This window comes from Python bivittatus, unplaced genomic scaffold (assembly GCF_059951505.1).
Source record: "Python bivittatus isolate LINGU-HERP-01145 unplaced genomic scaffold, Pbiv_v1 ctg000700_np1212, whole genome shotgun sequence".
Lineage (NCBI taxonomy): Eukaryota > Metazoa > Chordata > Lepidosauria > Squamata > Pythonidae > Python > Python bivittatus.
The window spans coordinates 64129853-64154957 of NW_028277098.1; the positions used below are offsets into that span (position 1 = coordinate 64129853).

General features: G+C 39.3%; 2 protein-coding genes across 8 annotated transcripts in view; both read left to right on the forward strand.

Moving 5' to 3' along the window:
• The window catches only part of LOC112541029 (zona pellucida sperm-binding protein 3 receptor-like), a 28479-nt gene extending 24708 nt beyond the window's left edge, over positions 1-3771 (forward strand). For 5 of the 7 annotated variants that reach the window (XM_088154326.1, XM_088154325.1, XM_088154323.1 and 2 more), the window contains 3 exons: positions 1009-1088; positions 1824-2021; positions 2855-3770. The gene's annotated coding sequence lies outside the window, so the exon portion shown is untranslated. Of the gene's footprint in view, positions 1-1008; positions 1089-1823; positions 2022-2854 lie in introns of all 7 variants that reach the window. The other 2 variants (XM_088154329.1, XM_088154324.1) reach the window with 2 other exon arrangements.
• Positions 3772-7938: 4167 nt separating this feature from the next.
• On the forward strand, positions 7939-24457 carry LOC103054975 (membrane cofactor protein). Its single transcript, XM_015888645.3, has 10 exons — positions 7939-8175; positions 9173-9361; positions 11049-11145; positions 13753-13838; positions 14655-14852; positions 15572-15754; positions 15852-15941; positions 18616-18657; positions 19329-19352; positions 24291-24457. The coding sequence occupies exons 1-10, from the start codon at positions 8091-8093 to the stop codon at positions 24332-24334; spliced, it is 1038 nt and encodes a 345-aa protein (XP_015744131.2). The 5' UTR covers positions 7939-8090; the 3' UTR covers positions 24335-24457.
• Positions 24458-25105: the final 648 nt, after the last annotated feature.

A 25105-nucleotide genomic window follows, 5' to 3' on the forward strand; every position in this document is an offset into this window, starting at 1 on the left:
TTGATCCATAAGGTATTTTAAAAATTTACTTTTGTCTTCTTTAGGAACATATAGTCCAACAATTATAAATTTAGTTCCTTGCATCTCAGTCTCAACTGCAACGTATCTACCGCTCCATCAGATAATAAAAGCTGTGGTTACAAATAGAATTAAATATATAAAACAACTCCATTCGTTTTTTTTAGCATTTGCTGATATAAATTCTTCACCCAAATTTTAATAAATCAAGCATTTTTCATCCTTTATTCTGATCTGAGTTTCCTGCAAACAAATTTTATATATATATATATATATATATATATATATATATATATATATATATATAACAACAGAAGTAATCCTGACCTATATGGCATTGGTTTCTTTCCTTTGTCTACATTATAGGATTGACAGGAGCTTGTGGCCATGAATGATGGTGTGGATGATGGGCAAAGTGCATCCACCTACTATTTTTAAATATAAATCATTTAGTGAACCAGCTTCCCCCAATCTTGATTTCCTTTCAATGTGATTACTCAAAGGCATAAAAACACATAGAAAGGGCTCCCAGATTCAGAAAAGCAGTCACCCAGAAAGCTAATATGCCAATCCTGTGTGAGAATCCATATTGGAATGAATCAAAACATGCATATGGGGAAACTATATATTTCTTGATTGTTTTTGTCTTATAACATGGATTTCTTTCAGGGTGTACATATGTTTTTACTAGTCTTAATTCTATATTTGAAGTTAAATGAGTGCCCCAACTATGGAACATTCAACCTAGACAGCATTTTGTTCTACTTGCATGAGATTTATTGAACCACTCTTTAAAAGCTGCTTCATGGGACTCCAGCTGTTTTAGTACTTCATTTTGTTTAACCATTTTTACTGTTACCCTTTTAAACTTCTTAGGTGATAACAACATAGGATAGGATATAGATCATCTCAATAACGTTGACCTCCTTGTTAAGAAACATACTGTACCCTATGCTACATGTTCTGATTTTTTTTCTCTTTTTCTTCAAGTTTAGACTTATTGGCAAAGCTACCTTTAAGTGCATTCTGAGAGAAGGTTGTCTGGAATAGAGAATTCCTGTCTTGCCAACGTAAGAGGATATTTTTCTTTAAATTTATGAAACTTTATTGTAAGGCTTTTTTCGTGCAGCTTCCAAAAAGGTACAGTCTGCTCTGTCCAAGCTAAAATTTAGGATGGAATAATCCAAGGTACCTAAAAGTAGGTGTTGATTCCTTAAAACCTAAAGAACAGAGATGGATTGCCTTCAACATGTCACTTAACTAAATAATGGAATACTACTGTCCTCCATCCTGAAATCTCCACAGCTTCTTGATTTCGGAATTTATTGCTATTCCTAAGAATTGCAAGCATTTCTGAAGTTTCTTGTGGGAAGGGTACAGCTTCCTTACCAAGTTTAGGGGAAGAGAAACTCATCACGTAAATAATGTATAAAACAGCCTCACCATGTTCTACAGTAGTGTATATTTCTCCAAGTTATTCGTCAATTGGTCCCAGTGTTGTCTAATGTGACTTGCAGGAACCTTGTAGCCTTTGACTACAGCAGTGCCTGGGTGACAAAACCCCACCCACAAACTGGACAGTCAGTTTGGTTTTAGGAATCCTCTACAGTGACACAATTTCTCTTCTGCTACAGGTGAAGTGAGTTCTTTGCTTCCAGCTGATGGAAGGGGATGTTTCCCAGAGTGTTTATTTACTTAACTGCAGTAGCCCCTTGTATGAAACAGCCAGAACTTTCTTCCAAAGCCAGAATGTGACTGTAATTCTAATTAAAAGGTGAATTCAAAGAAATCATTCTCTCCCTCAGATGTTCCTTGTCCTCGTCCTGACAGAATTCCCAATGGATACTTTGATCCTCATCCTAATGACAAATATTACATTGGATCAGTGGTAATCTATTGCTATGACTGTGATTTCTCTCTGATCGGAAATTCAACAATCACATGAATAGTTGCAGAAGGTGGCCTAGATGGAAAGTGGAATTCATCTGCCCCTGAATGTAAATGTAAGGAAAAGCTGAATCACTTTTAACCTCTAATTTGTTAAAATGTTTTTCCAGTTGCTGTTGCTGGTAAATAAAATTCTTGCAGGAAGCAAATCATTACATAATCTCTGAAGCTCTGTGCTCCCTGGGTCAGATTGAATTTTAAAGATAAAAATGGGGACAGTATCATAAGAGTACTATGAGAAATACTATAGTAGTACTTAGTATATAATACTACAGTGCCCCTGCATGTTCTGCATGTATAAATATGCTGCTTGTTTTGATCTTGCATTAAGGTGAAGTCAGTGATTCCTAAGTCCCATTGGAAGCGATGACATTCAGATTTGTTATGAATATTTTTATTTTGAATTTATGTTTTATGTTGAATTTATGTGGAAGAGCAGGCTGCTGGAGAAAATTGCAGGCACCTGAGCTGCCTTCTTTCCCTCCCATTTGCACCAGTCTCCCAGCATCAGCATGGCAGTGTTACCAATAAAGCAGCAACCTTGAGACAGGTGTGGGAGGGAGGTGTGGCATGATGGGGCATGTTTTTGCAGCTCTACAGCCACCAGCAAAAAGAGAAATGCAGCAGCCTCCCCCCAAAAAAGGTGTTTTCCTTCAAGTTCAGCCAATTGAGTAGAAAGATGACTTTTCCTTCTGTCAAAGGTACCCTACCTTTGTTTATTGGGTGCGACCCTCAGCAAGTCATTGCACTGCCCTTCCCTGGGCAACACTTTAGGACCCACTTATCCTAAGAGGTAAAAATTGGTGCTGGAGAATGTTTTAAGCTTCTGAGTTGTCCACCCTTTCTTAAGGTAAAGGATTTAAAATTATTTATTACCACTTTTTCCTAGGAAAATTGATCATCCTCCTGGCTCTTCTGTATAGTTGCTGGTGAAGTCATGACATTGAACATGTGGAAAATCTATCAAGATTTTATTTGATTGAACTAAATTTCTATAAAATGAGGTACCATTGGTATCTGACACCAGATAAATTGTCAAAGATGTATAAAAGAATCTCAAATGTCTGTTGGAAATATAATCAATGTGAAGGTACATTCTATCACTTATGGTGGACTTGCGAAAAGCCTGAGAAATATTAGAATATGATATGTACTTTGATTCAAAAGATTTTGGAAATAGATCTGCAATTGAAACCAGAGACTTTTCTTTTAGGTATGATGTGTAAACAAATGGAAAGACAACACAGAAATGTATTTCTTTATATGATAACTGTGGTGAGACTCCTATATGTGCAAAAATGGAAGGATATACAAATACCTACCGCTGAAAAATGGATATTGAAATTAATGGAATTGGCTGAGATGGTGAAACTTACTGCTTTGCTCAAAGACAGGGCACTGTCTAACTCTGTCTCTAATTGGAAACCACTCTTAGACTTTTTGCTTGATACTCAAAAAAATGCAACTTTGATTTGGGATTTGCTGATTGATCAGCAAATACAATACAATAATACATATGATACAAATCATATGTATTATTCAAACAGATTAATTTTTAGGAATCTTTTTGAATATTAGATTAAAAAATATTTTTATTACATAATTTTTTAGATGTTAAAGTAAGAGGCAAATATATTTTCTTACCTATACCTGTACCAAAGAAAGTCAGAAGCTACTCTTTGTTTCTTATGCCCCCTCTTCTTCCCTTCCCCTCTTTTTTCTTTTCCCCTTTTTTCCCCTTCCTTTTTTTCTTGATTTTTCTGCATTTTAACTTTTTGGAAAACATAATAAATGTATATTAAAAAATATTTTATTTGACTGAACTGAAAATCTGCTTGTGCTAATTTATTTATTTCATTTCATTGCTAAACATAAAATACAACACCGTTAATTTGTTGGTTTGTTTATTTTATTTATATCCCATATTTTTCTCTGAAAGCAGCTTATATGGGATCACCCCTATTTTATCCCCATAACAGCAGCCCTGTTAATCCATATTTAAGTATTCAGTTAACAGTAGTCAAAATACTGTTAGAATGCAAATTTACAAGGTTTGTTTCCGAGCTGGGAATAAACACGCAGGCGGTTCCTTGAAGGACAGAGAAGACCGCATCGGGGCTTCCCAGGAATCCCCTTTTATAGGGAAGACCTTTAAAAGGTGCAAAGGGAAACCCTCCCTCTAGGATTTCTTAGAAAAGGTAATTAGCTGGGATTCCAGTGGAGAGCGCTAGCTGGTGAAATTGACTAGATCTTTAGAAGGGAGTGTTCTAAGGTCAGGCACTCTATTGAGCTGGGTTTTCCTATGATGTCCTTATCTGATATTGTGTAATTGCAGTGTAGATTCCTTCGGGGAAGAAATGTTCTTATGATTTGATTTTTGGGTTTAAGGAATGTTGGCCCTTCCTGCCAGGTCTTTGTTTAATTTTGGGCTAGGGTCCTTGATTCTTTCTATCACCTCTTAATCTTTTCAGGTGAGCCCATTCTTACTATAATTTAGCCATAGGCTTTGATTGCTGTTTAAGATAAATGATGGTAGAATGAGACAAATGGGAAGCTTTGACTTCCTGCTAACATGGGGAGGTGGGGGTGGAGAATTTGATTTCCTTCTCACAATACTATCATCACTGCAAGAGTGGATAATGTCCATATCAATTAACTACAGCAAGTTTGGGTATTAAAATTCTCTCCCTCTCTCAGATGCTCAAGCTATTTTACAAATCAAGCTAATCATAAAACAATGAAAAAATTAAAACTAAGGTCCCAAAAGTAAAAAAGAAAGCCCCCGTCCTGTATTTTTAGCAGCTCAAAATTGGATTAAAGTCTGGTCTGTGTGCTGCAGAAGATGACTCCCACTCAGTTGATGAGGTTCCAGGAATCTAGTCACTCATACACGACAAGCAAATAAGTTGTTTTTCTTGATCTGCAAGGCAGGACCCATTACCTTGTGATGGGGGATACTTGGGCCAGGCACATATATGATGCAGCCCTTGGATGAATCCTAATATCCCATACACTGGAGTAGAATTTTATAGATTGACTAAGTTACTGGAAATATTCCTATGTCTGTATAGAAGTTCTCCATGCCAAATGAGACATGATTGGCTCCTAATCTTTTCTTGTATAAAGAGCTCCTTACACATACAGCACTTTCAGTTAAATGATAATAACTCAGTTTCTTCAAAAAAGAAATATGTACACTGTTAGGGTTTTTCTTAATATGGTACAGAACACAGACACAAAGACTGTCTTTTTCTCACACAAAACTGTTTTATTGTACAAAATTAAACTCCTCTTATTCTATCTGCCTATTATTATAAGTTTACAACTATTTCTATTCTTATTTAATCTATAAGTTCTATCTCTATGTTCTATTTCTATGTTCCTATTCCTATATATGTAGCACTACTTTGTCTTATATTAGCTATTTCTTAGCTCTTGAAATCTTTCCTTTTCCCCCAGGTCTTCAGCTCTTGTAGCCAGTCTCATCCATTTGCATGTGAAATGCCTTTTCGCTCCTTTATAGACTTGCAAATGGGCTTTCCTTCCTCCTGTCCCCCGCTCCACCCCGGCCCACCCCTCCCCGAGCGCTCACAGTCCCGTTCCTGGAGCAGATATGTAGAGCTGGGCACCTTGGCTTGCTTGGGTTTTCAGACTCAGGCTCTCTTCCTCCCTGTGTCTCAGCTCTGCCTCTTCACGGTCTTGCAGCTTCAAGAACTGAAGTTTTTCTCTTGCTGCCTGAAGACTACTGCTGAGGTGCTTGCCTTTGGCTTGGAGTCTTCTCTTTCCCGAGTCTCTGCTGTCTTCCTGGTATAAGTCCTTTCTTGAGACACCCACGCAGATGCTTGTTTTCAGTTCCTTTTCTCATAAAACAAACTCTCCAATGAAGGACAGGATGGGGCTCTTTTAACCCTCCTTCCCAGGTAACACCGTACCTCTACATCCCAGGAGGAAAAAACTACCTGCTCACTCCAGGTGGTGAGGTCACTCTTCCATATACGCAAATCACTTTGGCCCAGTAAGTGGACTGCCTCCTACCCACCTTCTGCATTGTCTAGGTCCTTCCTTGCAGAATATGGCATTAGGCTGCCTTTTTCATAGTCGCCGATTAGGATCCCATTAACTTAAGTTTCTTCATTGGATGAGACTGAAATAAGAAATCAAATTTTGGGAAGCAGAAAGCTGGAGGGAAAATTCAAAATTTCCCTACTCTATAACTGATGGTCTCTATCCAGGGTTGATTTTGCACACTTACTTATTAGGTCCTCATTCCAAAACTAGATTATGCAAATAGAGCTCTTATCGAACCATAACGCAAACAAAGGATGGCAAGCAAAATAATAAATACGTTATGTTAAGACATGTTTTCTTTTAAATACAGTTTATTGAACTTGCCAGAGTAGCTGGATAGAGCTAAATTATAAAGCATGATTTATAAACTACCAGCCTGAGTTCACAGATTATGCTGCACCAAAACCCAAGTGATTTCTGAACCCATCTAATACAGTGGTACCTCTAGTTACGAACGCCCCTCCTTACGAATTTTTTGAGATACGACCAGCTCCGGCCCCAAAAATTTACCTCGACATGCGAAGGCCTCGAGATACGAACCGGATCCGCGGCCATTTGCCCTGCTGCCACACGGTTGCGGCTTCCTGTGGGTGAGATCGCGGTAGCAAGAAGACGTTCGGTGAGGCTTGTGGTGTGTTTTGTGGCATTTGGAAGGTTTTTGTGACGTTTGGAAGGTTTTTGAGGTTTAAAAATAAAATGCATATGTTTCAGAACTGTTTAGCCGTATTTATATTGAACCTTATGGGGGAAATTTACCTCAGGGTGTGACCAAATTTGGAGGGCGGATTAGCCGTATTTACATTGAACCTTATGGGGAAATTTGCCTTGTGGTGCAACCAAATTCGGAGGGCGGAACGGATTAACCGTATTTACACTGAACCTTATGGGAAACTTTACCTCGACTTGAGACCAACTCTAGTTGCAACCAGAGTCACGGAACGGATTAAGTTCATAATTAGAGGTACCACTGTACATAGTTTCACAATGAGACAGATCACCAGGCTCCATTCCAGGAAGTGCAAAAGTTCAAACCTATAAAGTTTTGTGTAATGCTGTGGTAATTTGATTTATCTGTTTATTCAAAGGAGATATGGTAGTATTTATTTATATTCAATATCCACTAAATGGTCCCTCTAAAAAATGCAATGCTGGAGCTGCCCATGAATGTATGCAATTCTATCACTCTATAGTATTTTTGTAAAAATTATTTTGTTATACATTCCATTTCATTTATCCCCTCATAATACTGCTGATGTAATTCTTGAGCCAAAAAGGAATAAGGAAACTGCAAGATTGCTTTAGCAGATCCAAAGCATTATTATTCCAGAATTAAAATAGAATTTCCATTTAGACTTCAATATATTTTGGAAAGCTATGCAGCACTTCCAAAAATAGGGCTTTTGAATACACAGAAGTTGAAACGTAGCCCTGATTGGCAACTCCTTGGAGCACCTCAAACTCTTCCAGGATAGTGATGAATTAGTTAATTTTCCTAGGAAATACTGCTGTCATAAACTAAAATATAAACAATTGAAGGGTAGGGAATTTAAGCAGGATTCTTTTTACGGTGACCAGCTAGCAGTGGCTCACAAGAAGCGAACTAAAGGATTGAAACTGCAAACATTTTTCTTTAATAAATGAAGTTTGTCCATAGCTCTCTGGTTATTCAAAGTCGACAAGGTGGTAACATGAAAAATGCTTCCTATTGTCTCACTCACCTAAAAAATGCCACAGATCAGGTCAAAGAATACACAAAGGCTGCAAGACTTGGTACGAAACTATTTGAAACAATATCTTAATTTTCCATGACTAATCAGCAAGCAGAGGACAAACTCCAGAGGAAATGATCTCATTGGAGTCCTGTTCCTGTAATTTTTATCAGTGAAAAGAAAGTTCAACCAATTGAGTAGAAAGATGACTTTTTCTTCCGTCAAGGGTGCCCTACCTTTGTTTATCGGGTGCCACCCTCAGCAAGTCGTTGCACTGCCCTTCCCTGGCGTTCATTCTCCCAGCTGCTCTTCTGGGGAGTTCAGGTGTTTCTTTTTGCTTCTCAAGTGATGCTTTTTCCTGCCTGCCAGAGTAGGCTTCCTCCCTGGGCCTGGCTGCTCCTCCCAGTGCTCTTTTTGCTGCCTGAGGCTCAAGGTAAGTGGCGGGGCCCCTGAATGCCTACCAGAGGCTCTCTTCTAAAAGCAGGATTGGTGTGCGTATGGCGGGAGGGTTACCTTGCCCCTAGAAAGACACACTACCTGACATGCTAGTTATTTTTTGCATTTGGAGTCAATTGGGTCAATCTGGAAAAACCACTCTGCCCGTGGACAGGGGAACTGCCCACTTTCATATTGCTCCTCGATGATAGAATTCTGATATTAACATCCGTTCCTGGTTTGTAAAAAATACATTTGGGCAGGTTCTCTCTCTCTCCCCCCCCCCCCCCCCCCCATCAGCAGCACCCTTGACTGTGCTTTTCTCTTCATTCTTATCTAGTATTTCAAAAATAGAAGAGCCTGAACAGGACTCTGAATCTTAACCTCCTCCCGGTCTTTCTAAAGAAGCTGTGTGGTTACCCCCAATTCCAATACTGTCGACCAAGAGGGAGGTCCTTTCTGCAGACCCCTGCATGTGTGAATGTATTAAAATCGTATCTGATCCTAAGCTTCTCTCAGGCCTACCTTGAGAAACTTCAGATGACCCTTGCTCCAGAAGCCAAGCTGGCACTGGGAAGGAAGGCGGAAAAGAAGGCATTGTCATTCAAAGGCTCCTTTCTTGCATGAGATTCATGTAGCATTGGGGAAATTTTCCTAACAGATAGCCCAGAAGATGCAATTTCTGTGCATCAGATTTTACAGCCCTTTAAGGCAACCTGAAATTCTGCCTCATGCAGTGCACAGCCTATGCAACTGGGGACAATTCCCGATACCTTTAGCTAGACAATATCTTGGCTTCTGGTGTTGGCTTTGCTGGGAATTGCCCTAGGACAATACAGATGGAAAAACAAAGAAGTTTCTTGCAGCTGGCCTTATTTCAGCAAATTTAACTGCAATAATTTGAACAAAGGAAGCAAGATTAAGCAAAGACTTTGTGGCTTTATAAGTCATTCCACACTTTCATTATAGATCTCTCCTTACCACTCCTGCTCCAGGTAACTGCACCTCTCCAGAACCACCCCTCTATTCATCACTCAACGGAGGCCCCCTGAAAGAAAGCTATCCAGTTGGGGCTGTCCTGACATACCATTGCATCGTGGGTTATGAATACATACCTGGAACTGAATCTTCCATTACATGTCTGAACACTTCAAAATGGTCAGAAGTTCCAGTATTTTGTCAGGGTGAGTATCTTCTTGATAGTTCTATTTTTGAAAAAATACCACCTGTATCAAATGTATTTACATTTCTTATATCTCAGCCTTCATTTGATCTGCCAAAATATCATTATACAACCCAATAAAAATACAAAAACAAGTAACTTCAGTAGTTCATATATCCTACCTGAGAACCTTACCTTACTTATAAGCTGAGTTATTAATCCAATGAACTAAGGAAACCAATATTTTTAAACCATTCTGTAAACTACTTTGTGTGGGCAACAGTCGAACCTTCAGAGGATGGGTAATCTGTAGTCGGGGGTGAACTTTCCAGAAAGCTCTATCACACATTCTGGTCTTCATTTGCTGATGGTCTACCTAAAACCAGTTTTTAAGTGATTGTGCTATGGCTTTGGGAAGTCGGGCAACTCAGACGTCTTCCGGCCTTAAAAGGAGGCAGCACCTGACTTCCTTGGTGTCTCTGCCAGGAGCTCCCCTTGAAAGCAGAGCTGCAGGGACATTGGAAGAGGCACCCAGGTGACTGGCACTGAGAGTGGAAGGCATTTCCTGTCTGGGACAGAATCCTTCCCTGAAGGCCAGGGTACTTGGGCATCTAATCCTCTGTGGTAGTTTGGGGGTAATTGAGCTAATATGAAATTGCTGGGACTGCAACAAGAAACGTCAAATCCTGTTTGCTGAATTGGGGAGGGCAGCCCGTGGAAGTCCAGCCAGTGGGATGGGCAAGGAATAGTGGTGTGCCAATGCTTCTGTTACTCCTCAGTGTCAAGTAAGCCCCAGTATTTGGATGCATTCCTGCTCTGCTCAGAGGGTTCCATATGTACTCTTGGGCACTGCAGTTGGAAACTGGAGTCTGGAGCTTGGGGTCTTAGATAGAACTGGGCCTGGACTCCAATTGATAGAAGTCATCCAGAAGGTGGGCGGGTGTTTCCCCAGATACAACTTTTAGCATTTCAGAAGGAACCCCCAGGCTCTGGTTGGCAGGTTGGCTCCATCTTCCCCTGCCTGGGGTATCCAGATATTGTTGATTACACCTTCCATGATACCCAGTTGGAATTCCATCCTTTCAACTTCATATGGACCCTTTATGAATCTACTGCCATGACCAGTTACCCTTGGAACTCACTGTTGCCTAATTCAGATAATGTTGCTGCAGATCAGTGGCCTTCTAATGTGTTGGATTTCCAAGACTCCTAGCCCGTACTCCCAGCCATCCTAGCCGTTGAAATCCAACATATCCAAGAACCCGAAGGCTGGAGACTGTTGTTCTAAACTGACAAGCAGCATCCTTGATCAGATCAGGAGTTATTTCTCGCTTTTTTGCTTATGTGCTGAACTGGGTATGAATACTTCCTGTATTTTGACATCACAGAAAGATATGAAAGGGATGGTGCTTGCATTACAGTCGTGCAAAGCTGCTTTTGTCATTTTGATGTAAGGTTCTGACTCTGCAGGTGCCTCTGTTGCCCTGGAGGGTCCTGCATCTCTCTGGGAATGGAACGAGAGGAGCCTGTTTTAGCAGGCTGGATTTAGGTTAGCATTACATCCCAGGCATCGAACTGCTGCCTTCCCACAAGTCTGATTTACTCTCTGTGGGCACCTGTGTTTCCATCCACTGATGTGTCAGATCTGCATCACTTTCACACTAAACTGTGATAGTACATGATAGCATATGTGCTAACTATTCTTGTAGGGAAAAAATGTCGCCCTCCAGTTATAGAGAACGGCAAAGGAGATACTGATGGTGATGTCCGCCTTGGTGGTAGTGTAACTTTCTCCTGTGTACATGGGTAAGTTGTAGTTCATCTCTTAAAATAGTTGCCTTAGAAATAATAGCTACAAAAATCAATTTAAAATAACATGAAGCCTTTTTAAAAATTGGTATTCTTAAATATAAATATATGTGGACACTAGTACCACCTCAGTTTTTGTACTCTTTTGAAAAACATAAAAATCAAGAGCAGCATGGAGTCCTTGGGGTTCTCTGAGCTTGGTTATTTTCTTGCAGATGTTTTGTTACCTGGCTAGGTAACATCTTCAGTGCTAGAAGGGACTGGGGTTTGCTGTCTGTTTATATACAGTAGCTTGCCCTATCAGTGTTGGTGGGGATGTTGTTTTCTCCTTGATAGTTCCTTGATTAGCTTGTTGTTCATTGCTTGATCGTATGAGTTTGTAGTTCCTTGATTAGGGTATTAATTACCGCTTGATAGGTTGTCTGGTGCTGATCCTAGTGTTAACCTTTGTTTATCTGGATGTTGATTGCTGGTGAGGAGATGTTCTGAACTTTTTGTTTCCTTTTTCTTGTCTCTTTTGAATAGCGTGTAAATGTTGTTTATCTCCATGTCCCTGTTGATGGCTGACTTGTCTGAATACCAAGCTTCCAGGAATTCCCTCACAGTTTTGGATTTACCTTGATCTACAGTGCTGACATTTTCCCAGTTGAAACTATGGTTAAGTCTGTCCATATGTTGTAAGATTAAGGAGTTTTCATCATGTCTTCTGACTGCTAGTTGGCATTCATGGATGCGCTCTGCTAGCCTTCTGTCTGTCTGTCCTACATAGTGGCTGTTACAGTCCTTACACTGTATGTTGTAGGTGACTCCTGTTTCTTCTTCGTGGGCTACTGGGTCTTTTGTTTTACTTAAGATGTTTTGGAGGGCTTTAGTTGGTTTGTGCGCTACAGCGATGCCATGTAGTTGTAATAGTCTGTTGGCTGTTTCTGAGATATTTCTGATGTGAGGCAGTGTTACCCCTTTCATAACTTGTGTTGGTTGTGTTATAGTGGGTTGAGTGGTCAGGCACTTTTTGATAAAGTTGCATGGGTATCCATTTTGTTGGAAGATGTAGTATAGGTGGTCTGTTTCCCTTTTCTGCTGTCCTGGGTTGCTGCAGTGTGTTTGTACTCATCTAAATAACATTTTTACGGAGCTCCTTTTGTGGGAGGTAGGGTTGTTACTTTGGTAATGGAGCACTTGGTTAGTGTGGGTTGCTTTTCAATAGACTTGTGTTTCTAATTTGACATTATTTCCTCTGCTGATGTGGATATCCAGGAAGGGTAGTGTGTTGTTGTTTTCTTCTTCCCTAGTGAATTTAATTCCTTTGAAGATGTTGTTGATTATTTTATTTATCTTCTCTAGTTGTTCCTTTTTTATTATGACAAAGGTGTTATCCACATACCGATCCATACTTTTGGTTGTATGTGTTGAAGTGGTATAGTTTCTAGATGCTGCATTACAGTCTCTGCAGTGAGTCCTGAGAGCAGTGATCCCCTGGGTGTTCCTCTGACTTGTTGGTATATTTGTCCCTCAAACTGGAAATAGGTAATGAGGCAGAGGCTGATGAGGTCCATGATCCTGGGTATTTCTATTTTAGTGTATTTGGTTAGGTCGGGTGTGTTGTGTAGTACTGCTGCCATAGATTCTTTTGTTGGTTCTGGTTCTATGGATGTAAAGAGTGCTGTGACATCAAAAGAAACCATAATTTCATCTTCATCTATTTGTAGATCTTTGATTTTCAGGAGGCACTGTAGTGGGGAGTTGATAGAATAGTTGCTCCCTCTATGAGATGTCCAAGCTTTTTGTGAGTTCTTTTGCTGTTGTGTAAGTTGGGGGTCCCTGGTAATGATATAGTTGGTCAGAAAAGTATATCGGGTTTGTGTATTTTTGGGTGTCTATAGAAGCATGGGAAGGTGGGTCCACTGCTTCTCATCCACCACTGTTTTTCTTTTGTGATATGGCCTTTCTTGGTCAGGTTGTTAAGGGTTCTCTTGGTCAGGTTGTATATTTTCTGTATTGGGTCGGTGTTTACTGAGATGTATGTTTCTTTGTCCCCCCAGTAGGTTTTTGGCTTTTTGTAGGTATTGTGATCTATCCATGATAACCATGGTTCGGCCTTTGTCTGTTGGGAGGAGGATGATGGTTTGGTCTTTCTTTAGGTTTTTGAGGGCTGCTCTGTCCTCTGCTTTGAGTTGCCCCTGATTCTGTGTTCTGGTGATCTGTGCTATGATTCTCTGTCTTATGTTTTCCTGGGTCCCTGAGTTAAGTCCTGTGGTTTTAAATGCTGTTTCAAAGGCTGCACAGAATTCTAATTGATTAGCATCGTCCATGTATCGGGAGTGGTGCATCCACCCACTGATTCTCAATATAAATATAAATCATTTAGAGAGGAATTAAATGAGTCCTTTGGTCCCAGCGACCTAGACAGAACCTTGTCCTGCTTGCATGAGACTTATTTAACCACTCCCTCTTAATAACTGCTTCATGGGACTCCAACTGCTTTAATACTTCATTTTCTTTAACTATTTTTACTGTTCTTGTTTAATAATTCTTAAGTGACAGTAAGATAGGATCGGATATAGAAAACTGTATTCTGATTTTTTTTGTCCTCTTTTTCTTCAGGTTTAGACTTATTGGTGAAGCTACTGTTAATTGTATTCTGAGAAATGGCAGGGTTGACTGGAACAGAGATTTCCCAACTTGCCAGCGTAAGAGGAGATTTTGCTTTCGAGTCATTGAAGTTTATTCCAGTGGGTTTTGGTGCAGCTTCCAAAAAGTTACACTGTTCTGTCTAGGCTAAGTCAGAGGGTGGAATAATCTAAGGCAGCTGAGGATTGCTGAATGCATAAAGAGTAGAAATGGATCTCCTTCAACATGGTTTCCTAACTAAAGAATGGAATGTTGCTGTCCTTCCTCCTGAAATCTCCACAGCTTTCTTTATTTAATAACCTATTGCTACTACTAAGAATTGGAAGCTTTCCCCAAATTTCTTGCAGGAATGCTACTGCTTTCTTGCCAAGATCAGGAGAAGATAAATTCATCAACTAAATAATGTATTAAATAGCCACCCCACGTTCCACAATAGATTATATTCTCCACATTGTTCATCAATCAGCCCCATTGTTGCCTATTGTATGTTGCAGTAACTCCCCAATACCTCAAAAACAAGTTTCTCTTAATCCTACCACTTTACTGAAAATGTGAACGATCGTATGGACCTCGGCACATTACCTCTTATGGCTGTAGCCTTTGACTACAGCGATGCCTGGGCGACAAAACCCCACCCGTGAACAGGACAGTCCATTTGGTCTTAGGAATCCTCTGCAGTGATATGATTTCTCCTCTGCTACAGGCGAAGAGAGTTCTTTGTTTTCAGCTGGCAGAAGGAGAATGTTTCTCAGAGGGTTTGTTTACTTGACCGCAGTAGTCCCTTGAATGAACTAGTCAGAACTTCCTTCCAGCACCAAAATGTGACTGTAATTCTCATTAAAAGATGAATTCAAAGAAATCATTCTCTCCCTCAGACATCCCTTGTCCTCGTCCTGACACGATTCCCAATGGATACTTTGATCCTCATCCTTATGACGAATATTACACTGGATCAGCGGTGATCTATCGCTGCGACCGTGACTTCTCTCTGATTGGAAATTCAACAATCACATGCATAGTGGAAGAAAATGGTGTAAACGGAAAGTGGAATCCACCTGCCCCTGAATGTAAAAGTAAGGAAAATCTGAATCACTTTTAACCTCTAATTTGTTTAATTGCTTTTTGAATTGCTGTTGCGGGTAAGTAAAATTCTTGCATCTGTATTTAGTCATTGCTTGCCAAATAACAGCGCTTTCTCCTTTCTGCAGTAACAGGTAGCCATGGTCCTCCAGGATAGTTTTTTGGCTGGATAAGCAGCCCATCTTAAAAACATGGCAACATGCCTTAGTATTAGTGAAGTAAATCTTGTACTTGGTGGAAATAAAAGCTTACTGAAAGAAGACTAGCCGAATATTACCACGTAGTGGCTCAATATCAGAGAGTAACGTTCAGCCTCAGACAGAATAGTGTATGTATTCATGTTGCCCCCGCTGCACCCGATGAAGTGGCAATATTAATTTTTTCTGCCTCTGTGTGATTTTGGTGAACTGGCTTATGATGCAATCCAAACAGCCCAGATCTGGCTTGCTGGAGAGAAAAAGGTTCTTCCTCTCAGTCCCGTCGGCCGTGGAAATGGAGTGTGCCACTGCAGAGATGCTGAGAGAGAGGAAGCAACCGTGGCTGGAAGGGGTGGAAGCGGTGGGGGCATGATTCTCAGGGCGAGAAGAAGGAAAAGCAAATGCTAGTTATATATCCTTTTCAGCCAAGGGGTAGCTCTGCTTTGTCTTTATTTTCAGCCTCTAGGCTGTTGTTGTGGCCTGGTTTCCTTTTAAGTGTCGCTTTCTCTCTTCAGAAGTCAAATGTGATCAGCCAGAAGTGGAAAATGGAAAATTATCAAATCTACCTAAGCCGTCATATACCTATAATGAAGGCATCAGCTTCAAATGTAATTCCGGCTATTCCGCCATGGGAAGCCTGCATATTCAATGTGGAGCTAACAGTTCGTGGGTTCCTGCCATCCCCAAATGTGTCAAAGGTGACCATCTTTCAGTCTTGCAGAACAGTCGTGTTGACCTTTAGTACAGAACATTCTGCCTGACTCGTCTGAAATCATCATTTTCGGTTTTCCCCAGTTATTTCCTCCACCGTTCAAGCTTTCTCCACAAGTCGAGTGACGACGCCCACCACTCTTCATTCAGAAGATAAGAGTACTGTGACGAGAGGTGAGTTGTAATGTCGCAGAGCCATTCATGAGGTTCAGGTGTTAGGATGTGTCGACTAAGTCACTGGAAATATTTCTGTACCTACAGAGAGCTTCTCCATACACAAGGGCCCTAACTAGCTCCTCGTCCCATAGAGAAGCTTCTTGGGCCGGCGCTTGGAACTGGCATTTCCTGGGCAATGGCACTGGCAAGAGGGGATGCCTTTAGCTGACCCAGTCTGGCCCGCAGTACTCTTTCCCTGCATCAGGTTTCATGTCAGTTACCCTCTTCAGGTATTCTAGTAGCATCGTCACATGCTGACTTACAACAGCACTGCAGCCAAAACTGTGTAAGTCCTGAGAAATAAGACAGGCGGACAGACACCCTGCTTGTGGAAATCGTACAAGTAATTGTGTGGGGGAAAGGGAGAGGGGGGTGAGAAACTTCCGAAAACAACCCAGGGAGGACTGGGAATGCACAGAGCTATCAGATGCTGTTGCTGCTGGAGGAAACAGAAAAGTGGAGGCAGGGAATGGATCCAGTATCCTGAAAGAAGGCAGGGTTTGGCACAAAGCCAAACCCTTGGGCTAGTCATGTTCTCAGGCCTAGGAAGGAGGCAATGGCAAGCTACCTCTTAAATCTTGCCAAGAAATCTGCAGGGGGTGGTCCAGTCACTGGGAATCAACAAGGACTTGAAAGCAATCATCATCATCATCAAACAGGAGATAAAAATAGGGAATTAAACTTTTCTGGGTAGGTATTGGATTTGGTACTAGCAAGTGGTGGTGGGAAAATCAGAATAATAACAAAAATTAGAAACAAAACAAATAATAACAGAGTAACAAAGAAAACAAAACACTTTGCCTATTTGCCTAGCCCAGGTTAGATTCTAGCCTGTGTCCCCGGCACAGACCATGAATACCTTCCCCCGTCCGAAAAAAAAATCAAAAGCAAGTTACTTGGGGCTACCCCCTGATTTTCAGTGATCATGTCACCATATCATAGCAAGAGGAGGTAGACAGGGGTTTCTGGCTGTGCCCATGACAGGTATGAGGTGAGAAGAGATCTTATCAGTCCATTCCCTCAAAGCTTCTGGGACTGGCTATCCTTTGGCCCTAGTGTCCTGCCTTGGTCCAGCTTACTTCTTTTGCCATGAGCCATCTTGTTAGGGGAATGCCTTGACCTGGCCTCCAGCTCTTTACAGCCTAAGCATTGTTACCTGCCAGTACCTGGGAATAATGCTGCTGCTAATAATAATAATAACAACAAGAATAAATGAACTCTGTAGCACCTCCTTCTGGGCCTTGTTGTTTTGAGACATGTGACCAGAGATAACAGCCATCCTCCTTTCCAGGGACTTTTATTAAAGGCACCAGATATAGTTTGGTGTAGTGGCTATGGGGCTGGCCTAGAAAGCAAGAGACTGAGTTCTAGGCCCCCCTTAGGCATGAAAGCTGTCTGGGTGCCTTTAGGCCAGTCACTCTCTCCCGGCCCAACTCACCTCACAGGGTTGTTGTTGTGGGGAAAAATAGGAGGCAGGAGTACAGGCATCAGGTATCTTTGCTGCCTTGAGTCATGTATATAAAAAGATGGAATAAACATCTAATGATAATAATAATACAATTTAAACATCAACTTTATTAAGAATAAGAAAAAGATAGCCATATTCAAGCCCAAATATGGGTGGATAAAATAAGGACTATAGCTGATAAAATTACAATAGCTTCTTTAAAATCCATCTGCCAGAAAATGCTGTCAGGGAGACAGAATGGTGGGAAGGATCTACTGTACAGCTCAAAAAGGCTAAGATGAACAAACATACAGGAACTGAGTTGGTTAGCCCAAATACAACAAATGTTACATAAAAAATCAAAGGCAATTATGAGAAACAATCAAGCCGTCAAGACAATTTCTCTTTCTCCCTTTCAAAACATGACTTTTAACCATCCCAGTAGCACTCAGTTACCTCAGTTTGCTGGTAGAAGCACTGAAGAAAGCCAGCAGACTACTAGAGGTCCAACAATATTATTGAGGAACTAAACAAACGAAATGTAAAATAATAATAATAATAATAATAATAATAATAATAATAATAATAATAAGAAGAAGAAGAAGAAGAAGAAGAAGAAGAAGAAGAAGAAGAAGAAGAAGAAGAAGAAGAAGAAAGACTATTTCTGTACACCATCATGAGAAAAATGTGAGAAGTGGGAGCATTTATTCTGAAGTGCTCTTCACATAACTTTTATAAGGAAAGTATCAGCTCCTGAAGCTTCCCATTCAGTTCAGAGAGCTTTTTGTCTGCTTTGTCTTAATATTCACATTAGGCTCCCAGCACATTGGGTTGAGTTTATCTTTCTGGTGAATCTGACCCAAAATGACTCTTTTTAAAAACAGATCCCTGCACATCATCTGAGGAACTTGGGAAGGCATAAGGGCACACCCTGTTGGGAAGCGTGGATGGGGGAAGCATTGCCCACAAATGTTTCTCAAACATTCAGATATGAACTTGGGCCCAAAAAGATTAATAAGCTTTATTCTTATACTTCTGTAGTGTTGTAGTTCGTCTTCTAGTCTTGATTTGTACTTGTGCAATTATCGTAGAATTTTCTGCGCACTGAGGTGATCAGTTTATTGTATTATTTTTATAGAGTTTTTCACAGTGAATTTTATTTTATGAATATTTTCTCTCAATCAGAAACTACACAGATGTCAAATACAACTTCCAAAGGTTATACAGGTAAGGCTAAAACTGTATTAGGTGACTTACTGCACTTGTATAGGCAAGATGGTTTCTTTTCAAATGTGAAGTGATTTGCATCGACTATGGCAGCTTATAATAAAAGACTCGGGAAGGAAAAGAGGCAAACAAAAATGGCAATTTCTTCAATTCAGCAATGCTTATATGGAAACATTTTTATAATCTCTACAACACACACAGAACAAAGACCAGTTTCTCATTTTAAGCATCATATTTCTATCTGCTGTGCCAAATGGCTTTGCCAAAATTAGACCTTCTAAAATGGAGATCAGTTTAGTAAAAGAAAAAAAATAACCTCTTCAGATCAAAGCCTTCAATAGTAGTAGAAGTAGTAATAATTACTACTAACAGTAATGAGTTATTATTCCTAGTATTTGTCCAGCTTGGTTGCAAGGTCCACTTGTTTTGCACTGCACTCACTTTAGTTCACATACTGAAACTCATAGTCTACCACCTTACTCACTACACCATATTGGCTGTCTACTATTTAAATAGTAATAAATGATAATGATATTTTAAATAAAGCAGATTGAGAAAGCATATGTCGATTCCAGAGAGAGGGAGGGAGGGAGGGAGGGAGGGAGAGAGAGAGACCATTATTATAGGCTCAAAAGTTTAGCTCATTTCCCTTCCCATTTTTTCTGTTTTAGGATACAACAAAACTGCCATACTTGGTAAGTAATTACACAGTGAGATACCTCAATGTGTAACTGATGATATTCTATTTTCATGAATGATGAATAGATATTTATTTATTGTTACAGTTTGTTTGGTAACTCATCCATGGGGATCTCCACTCATTTTATCCTCACAGTAGAACTCTATGAGGTAGTTTGATCTGCTGTACTTTGACTGCCCAAACACATCCAGTGAGTTCCATAGATAAATGAGGTCCTGAACTTCAGTTTTTCCAATCTCAGTCTAACACCTTAAACACTGTATCACACCAGCATGGGAACACTTAAGGTTCAGTGTTCTCATGCAGAACTCAACATGTTCATTGTGGCAGAGATCCCTGTCCCTGTCCAGTGTTGACATGTTGGAGTTGTCACTGAAGACTTCGTTAAACTTTGGCAGCTGCCTAAACTGAGAGTAACTTTTCCAACTTTTCGCAGAAACTTCATTTACACCTTTTAGGGTTACAGGAATATCAGCAACTGAAATAGTTTTCATACTTTACCCCTGAAACATCTTAGGCAGAGATCCAGTTTTTTCTTAATGGCTTTCCTATGAAGTGGTGAGGAAGTGAACTGCTTTGCAGCTAATGGAAAGCTTTGCAGCTGTCTATTTATTAAACAGTTTCCCAAATCTTTATCAGCTTGCGAACTAACCCTTCCATGTCCAACAAAGACAATCTGATTCTCTGCAGTGGGGAACCTTCAAGTACATATAAAAGCTTCCATGTGAATGGAATCCTGATACTGAAAAATGATTGACCTATTTAGATGTGCTAAAACTCATTATCAGAATCCTAGCTCTCACTGAAGCCAAAACTCCCAAGAACTCAATCTTATTGCAGATCCTATAATAGAAATGTTAGGGAGAAAGAATCCTCCACTTGCCCAGAAGGCCACAAATGAGAAACAAAGAGATTGATCATGAAATCCAGCATCAAGAATTGTACTACCACAAGGACCTTAATATGAGAAGAAACTATTTCTGCTCATTCAGAAGGGGAGTTTCTATGATTTCTGCCATATATCCTACCTGTTTTTCTGAAGGAGCTTTTGGTCTTTAATAGCTGCTTTTGGTAGAGGGGTAAGAGTGAATGTAAGGATAAGAAAATACTAAGTTGGACTAAGTTGCAGTTTTCTGAAGGGAAATATTAAAGAGTCCCCCAGGACTCTGGCTTTCACTATGCACTAGTCAACCTTTTATAAATAGCCTAAAGAATGGAACAGAAGAGATGTCATGTGCAGATAACACCAAGCTGGGGGGAGGGGCATTACTTTAGAAGACAAAAATCACAATTAAAAATAACCTCAACAAATTTGAACATTGAGTCAAATCCAAAATGACGATGTTCCCTGGTTACAAATTAACATCCTGCATCTAGGCAGGAAAACTCAAAGACACAGTTTACTGTATAGGACAGGTGAGATCTGGCATGGGGGCAGTGAGTGTGAGAAGGATCTAGGGGTTATAGTGGAACACTCATTGAATATGAACAAGCCATGTGATGCAACAACTACAAGGCCAACAAATTCTTTTTTTTTTTTAATAAAATTTTTTATTCTTTACAACAAACACAAAACATACATAAACAAACAAAAACATACAAAAGCATAAAAAAAAGACATCTTCCATTTTATACCGTGTGTCAACCAGTTACCAACTCATTGGTGCCCCTTTCATAATCTTAAATTCTCATATCATCTATTCAAAATATACTTGTATACTTATCAATTAATAATTATTAATCATTCATAGCTAGTCTATAGAATCATTTATTATAAAAAATTTTAACTTTCAATAGGATTAGTAGTACATTTTTATCCATCGATTATATATGTATATATATAATAATTAGTATCAAATTTCTATTATAAAATTTCCTAATCCATTACATTACTATATTTTCTCATCCAATCATTAATAAAACAAATCCCGTGTCATATAAAATTACTTATCTTCTTACTCTAATTTCAAATATCAATTTAACTCATCTCTGCACATTCCATAATTTTCAATAACTTCCTCCTGCATAGGTACTTTTTCATTCTTCCAATTCTTAAAAGTTACAGTTCTAACCACTATCAAAACATACTTAATTCTTCACTACATGTTTCAACAAAAATGTCTCTAGTTTAAAATCTATATGTTACTATATCCAACCATGTATGAATTTTAGTCTAATCTCTTAAAACATTTACAATCAAATACAATTCTTTACTATATATCTCAATTTTATACCTTATTGCAACGCTTGCATAATTTTAAGTTCACCCTTTTCATTCAATATCCCAAAACATCTAGCTGTTTATTCCTTTTTCTATATTATTGGATAAGAGAAAGCAATAATAAATGTCCTTTCAAACATTCTGCTTTTTGAAGCTTCTGTCAGTTCCATCATTGTTGTATTCCCCTCGTTTTTTCTTTAGGCATCTGGAGTAGTTTCTTTCAATATTGTTTTACTTCTTCTTTTTATGCATTCTCTTAGTACGATTCTCCATTATAATCTTGTATAATCTTTTTCTCACCCTCAGTACCAAGAACAAGTCTGTCCCTCTTCATTTATCAGTTGATTAACCCTTTTAATTCTCAGTTTATAAGCCTCAAAATAATTCTGTTTAATGTTTCTAATTTCTTGTGCTATTTCTTCCTTTTCCATTGATCCCGTTTTATGTTTAATTAAATCCATTTTAGCTTTAATGTCTTTTTTTTCTTTTTTTTGCGGGAATTTCTGCAGCTCTTCTTCCAGTTTTTTATAGTCATCCTCGATAGTTTAAAAATCTTTTTCTGCATTGTGTTTCTCGTATAGTCTATTATCTTGTATAAACCTTCATTAAGTCAAAGGATTCTTTATCTTTGTTCTTGCCAAGAGAAAGAAGAAAAAAAAAGCAAAAGAAAAAAAAAGAAGAGGAGGGGAAAGGCTAGGTCTCTTTAAAAATCCAACTTGGGGGGGGATAGAGAGCAAAGCAGAGCTTCTAGCAGAAAGAAGAGCTACTGCCACTAATCAAGGCTCTTGTGACTAACTCAAACTTTCCATCTTGAATTATTTTCAAAGTCGCTTTCAACTCCGCTTTCTTGTTTATAGTTATTCAGATGGCACCTGTATAAACATGCACATCCCACTATCTTTTTAGAAAGCCCAGGGTCCTTGAGCATACGTCACAATGGGAAAAAAAGGCACTATATCGAGCCTCTAGATGGCAGTGCAACTTTCTTTCATTTACTTTCTCTTAACTCCACTTTCCCCATTTCGAAATCAAAAAATATAAGTTTCTTATAACAATAGAAAAATCTTAGTCAAAAAAAAAGCTTAAGATAAAAAATTAAGTATTGAAAAGAAAAAGCCAGTCCAATTAAAAATATATATTTTTTTTTAAAAGAAAAACATCTTGCCAATTCCACTAAAAAGGGAAAGTTAGAAAGAAAAGATTTTTTCCCCCTTTTTTTTATAAGGCTCAATCTCGCCGCTTAATCCACTTTTCTTTACTTTTAAAAATCTCTTTAAGTTACTTAAGGTGTTCTCTAAGAATAGTTGAATAGTAAAGGTCCATCTCACCCGGTTGACACCCCTCTCTTTCTTCTTCCTTTGGAGCTGTCCTGGCTTTCGCAGTCATTAAATGGCTGCCTCTCCTCCGCCGGCTTCAAGAGCTTCTCCTGGGATCAATCTGGGACTTGTGGCGTCCCTGAGATCCACAGGACGCGTCCTTTGTGATCGCCATCTCTACGGGACGGCTTAGGTCCATCGGGACCATCCGGGGGGGGAGATATTGGCTGTGATCCTGGGAGCCCAGGATCGCCCGCCGTATCGCTGTGACGCCAGCTCCACCCTCCCCTAGGCCAACAAATTCTTGAGCTTCATTAACCATTATGTTCTGATCTACAGGAAGTAGTAGTTCCACTGTATCCATGCTGATTAGGTTACATTTGGATTACTGTGCTAAGTCTCGAGCATCACAATTTATCAGGTTCAGGGAAAACTGGAGTAGGTTCAGAGGATCTAGAAATGAAACCTTATGAGGAGTATGTAGATATCATCTCAGTGAGACTGAATATGTTTTATCTGTCCCAGAATGTTTAGATCAGGTATTCTAGATAAAGTCCATGTTTTATTTATGTTCATCAGCATACATAAAAACCATCTTAATGTAAGAATCCTAAAATCTGCATTATAAAGCCACAAAGGTATAAAACACATTTTGCAATGCAGAGCTATTGCCGTTGTCAGTCCTACTCTCCCAACAGCTATAAGAGAAAAGGAGGGGCCTAAGTGTGAATGACAGGAGAAGGAGCAAAAAGACCCACAGAGTTCTTTTTCCACCCCTTTTTTTCTTAGCAGCCTCATTCTATTATTCTTATTGGAAAAGCTGAAAGTAGATCTAATGGAAGGAGAAATAGCAAGCACGTGCATGGCATTTCTCCCAGATTATCCCTTCTAGCCCCAGACCTATTCTGTTATGTTTAGATGAATGTATACATTTGTACCTGTTTTACTTCTAACTTGCTTCTGTAACCAGAAAGTTAATTTTTCCTGGGAGAAAAAATCAAAGAAAATTAAATATTGGTGATCTCTTTGAAACTGAAGACAACATTTAAAAAAAAAAAATTGCCTCTGACAAATGATCTTTTCACTGGAATGGGCAGACTAAAGTTTTTGACCCTGTTGGTGATGAGTGGGGGGTAAAAGCATAAAGGGACAAAACAAGTGCTTGTCCATAAATCTCTCCATGGGAAAGATCAGCCCAATTTTGGGGGATTTTTTTTTTAAGGAAAATGCAAATATGAAAAGTCATCTTCCTAACTTCCAAAAAACTGGGCAACACTTTAGGACCCACTTATCCTAAGAGGTAAAAATTGGTGCTGGAGAATGTATTAAGCTTCTGGGTGGTTCATCCTTTCTTAAGGTAAAAGATTTAAAATTATTTATTACCACTCTTTCCTAGGAAAATTGATCATCCTCCTGGCTCTTCTGTATAGTTGCTGGTGAAGCCATGACATTGAACATGTAGAAAAACTATCAAGATTTTATTTGATTGAACTGGGAATCTGCTTGTGCTAAATTATTTATTTCATTTCATTGCTAAACATAAAATACAAACTCCTAAAACCATTTCTTTGTTGGTTTGTTTATTGCATTTATATCCCATATTTTTCTCTGAAAGTAGCTTATATGGGATCACCCCTATTTTATCCCCACAATAGCAGCCCTGTTAAGAAAGTTGGGCTGAGAATGACAGAGCCAGGGTTACTTAATGAGCTCCATATCATACTGGCTGGGGAATTCTGGGAGTTGAAGTCCACCCATCTTAAAGTTGCTAAGGTTGAGAAACACTGTCTTAATCACTGTACTGTACTAATAAAACATCAGCAGAATAAAAGAAGAAGTAATGACTGACACCTTAACTTTCAGGTAAACTGCATAACAACTTGATGCTTCTTGACAGTGTATAGTTCATGCTAACCATTAGATCAATCATGATTTTAAGAACTGTGCTTGCAAGAAATACAAATTGAAATGACCTTACAAATTTAGTAATTATGCTTTCCATACTGTATTTAAGTATTCAGTTAACAGTAGTCAAAATACCATAGTCACTTCAAGAGTGGATAATTTCCATATCAATTAACTACAGCAAGTTTGGGTATTAAAATTCTCTCCCTCTCTCAGATGCTCAAGCTATTTTACAAACCAAGCTAATCATAAAGCAACCAAAAAATTAAAACTAAGGTCCCAAAAGTAAAACAGAAAGTCCCCATC

Bases quoted from the DNA above. Each gene is read 5' to 3' on its own strand.
- LOC103054975 (XM_015888645.3), top strand. From the start codon at position 8,091: ATGCTTTTTCCTGCCTGCCAGAGTAGGCTTCCTCCCTGGGCCTGGCTG. The intron at 9,362-11,048 runs GTGAGTATCTTC...CTATTCTTGTAG, and splicing joins AGTTCCAGTATTTTGTCAGG to GGAAAAAATGTCGCCCTCCA. The intron at 15,755-15,851 runs GTGACCATCTTT...GGTTTTCCCCAG, and splicing joins CATCCCCAAATGTGTCAAAG to TTATTTCCTCCACCGTTCAA.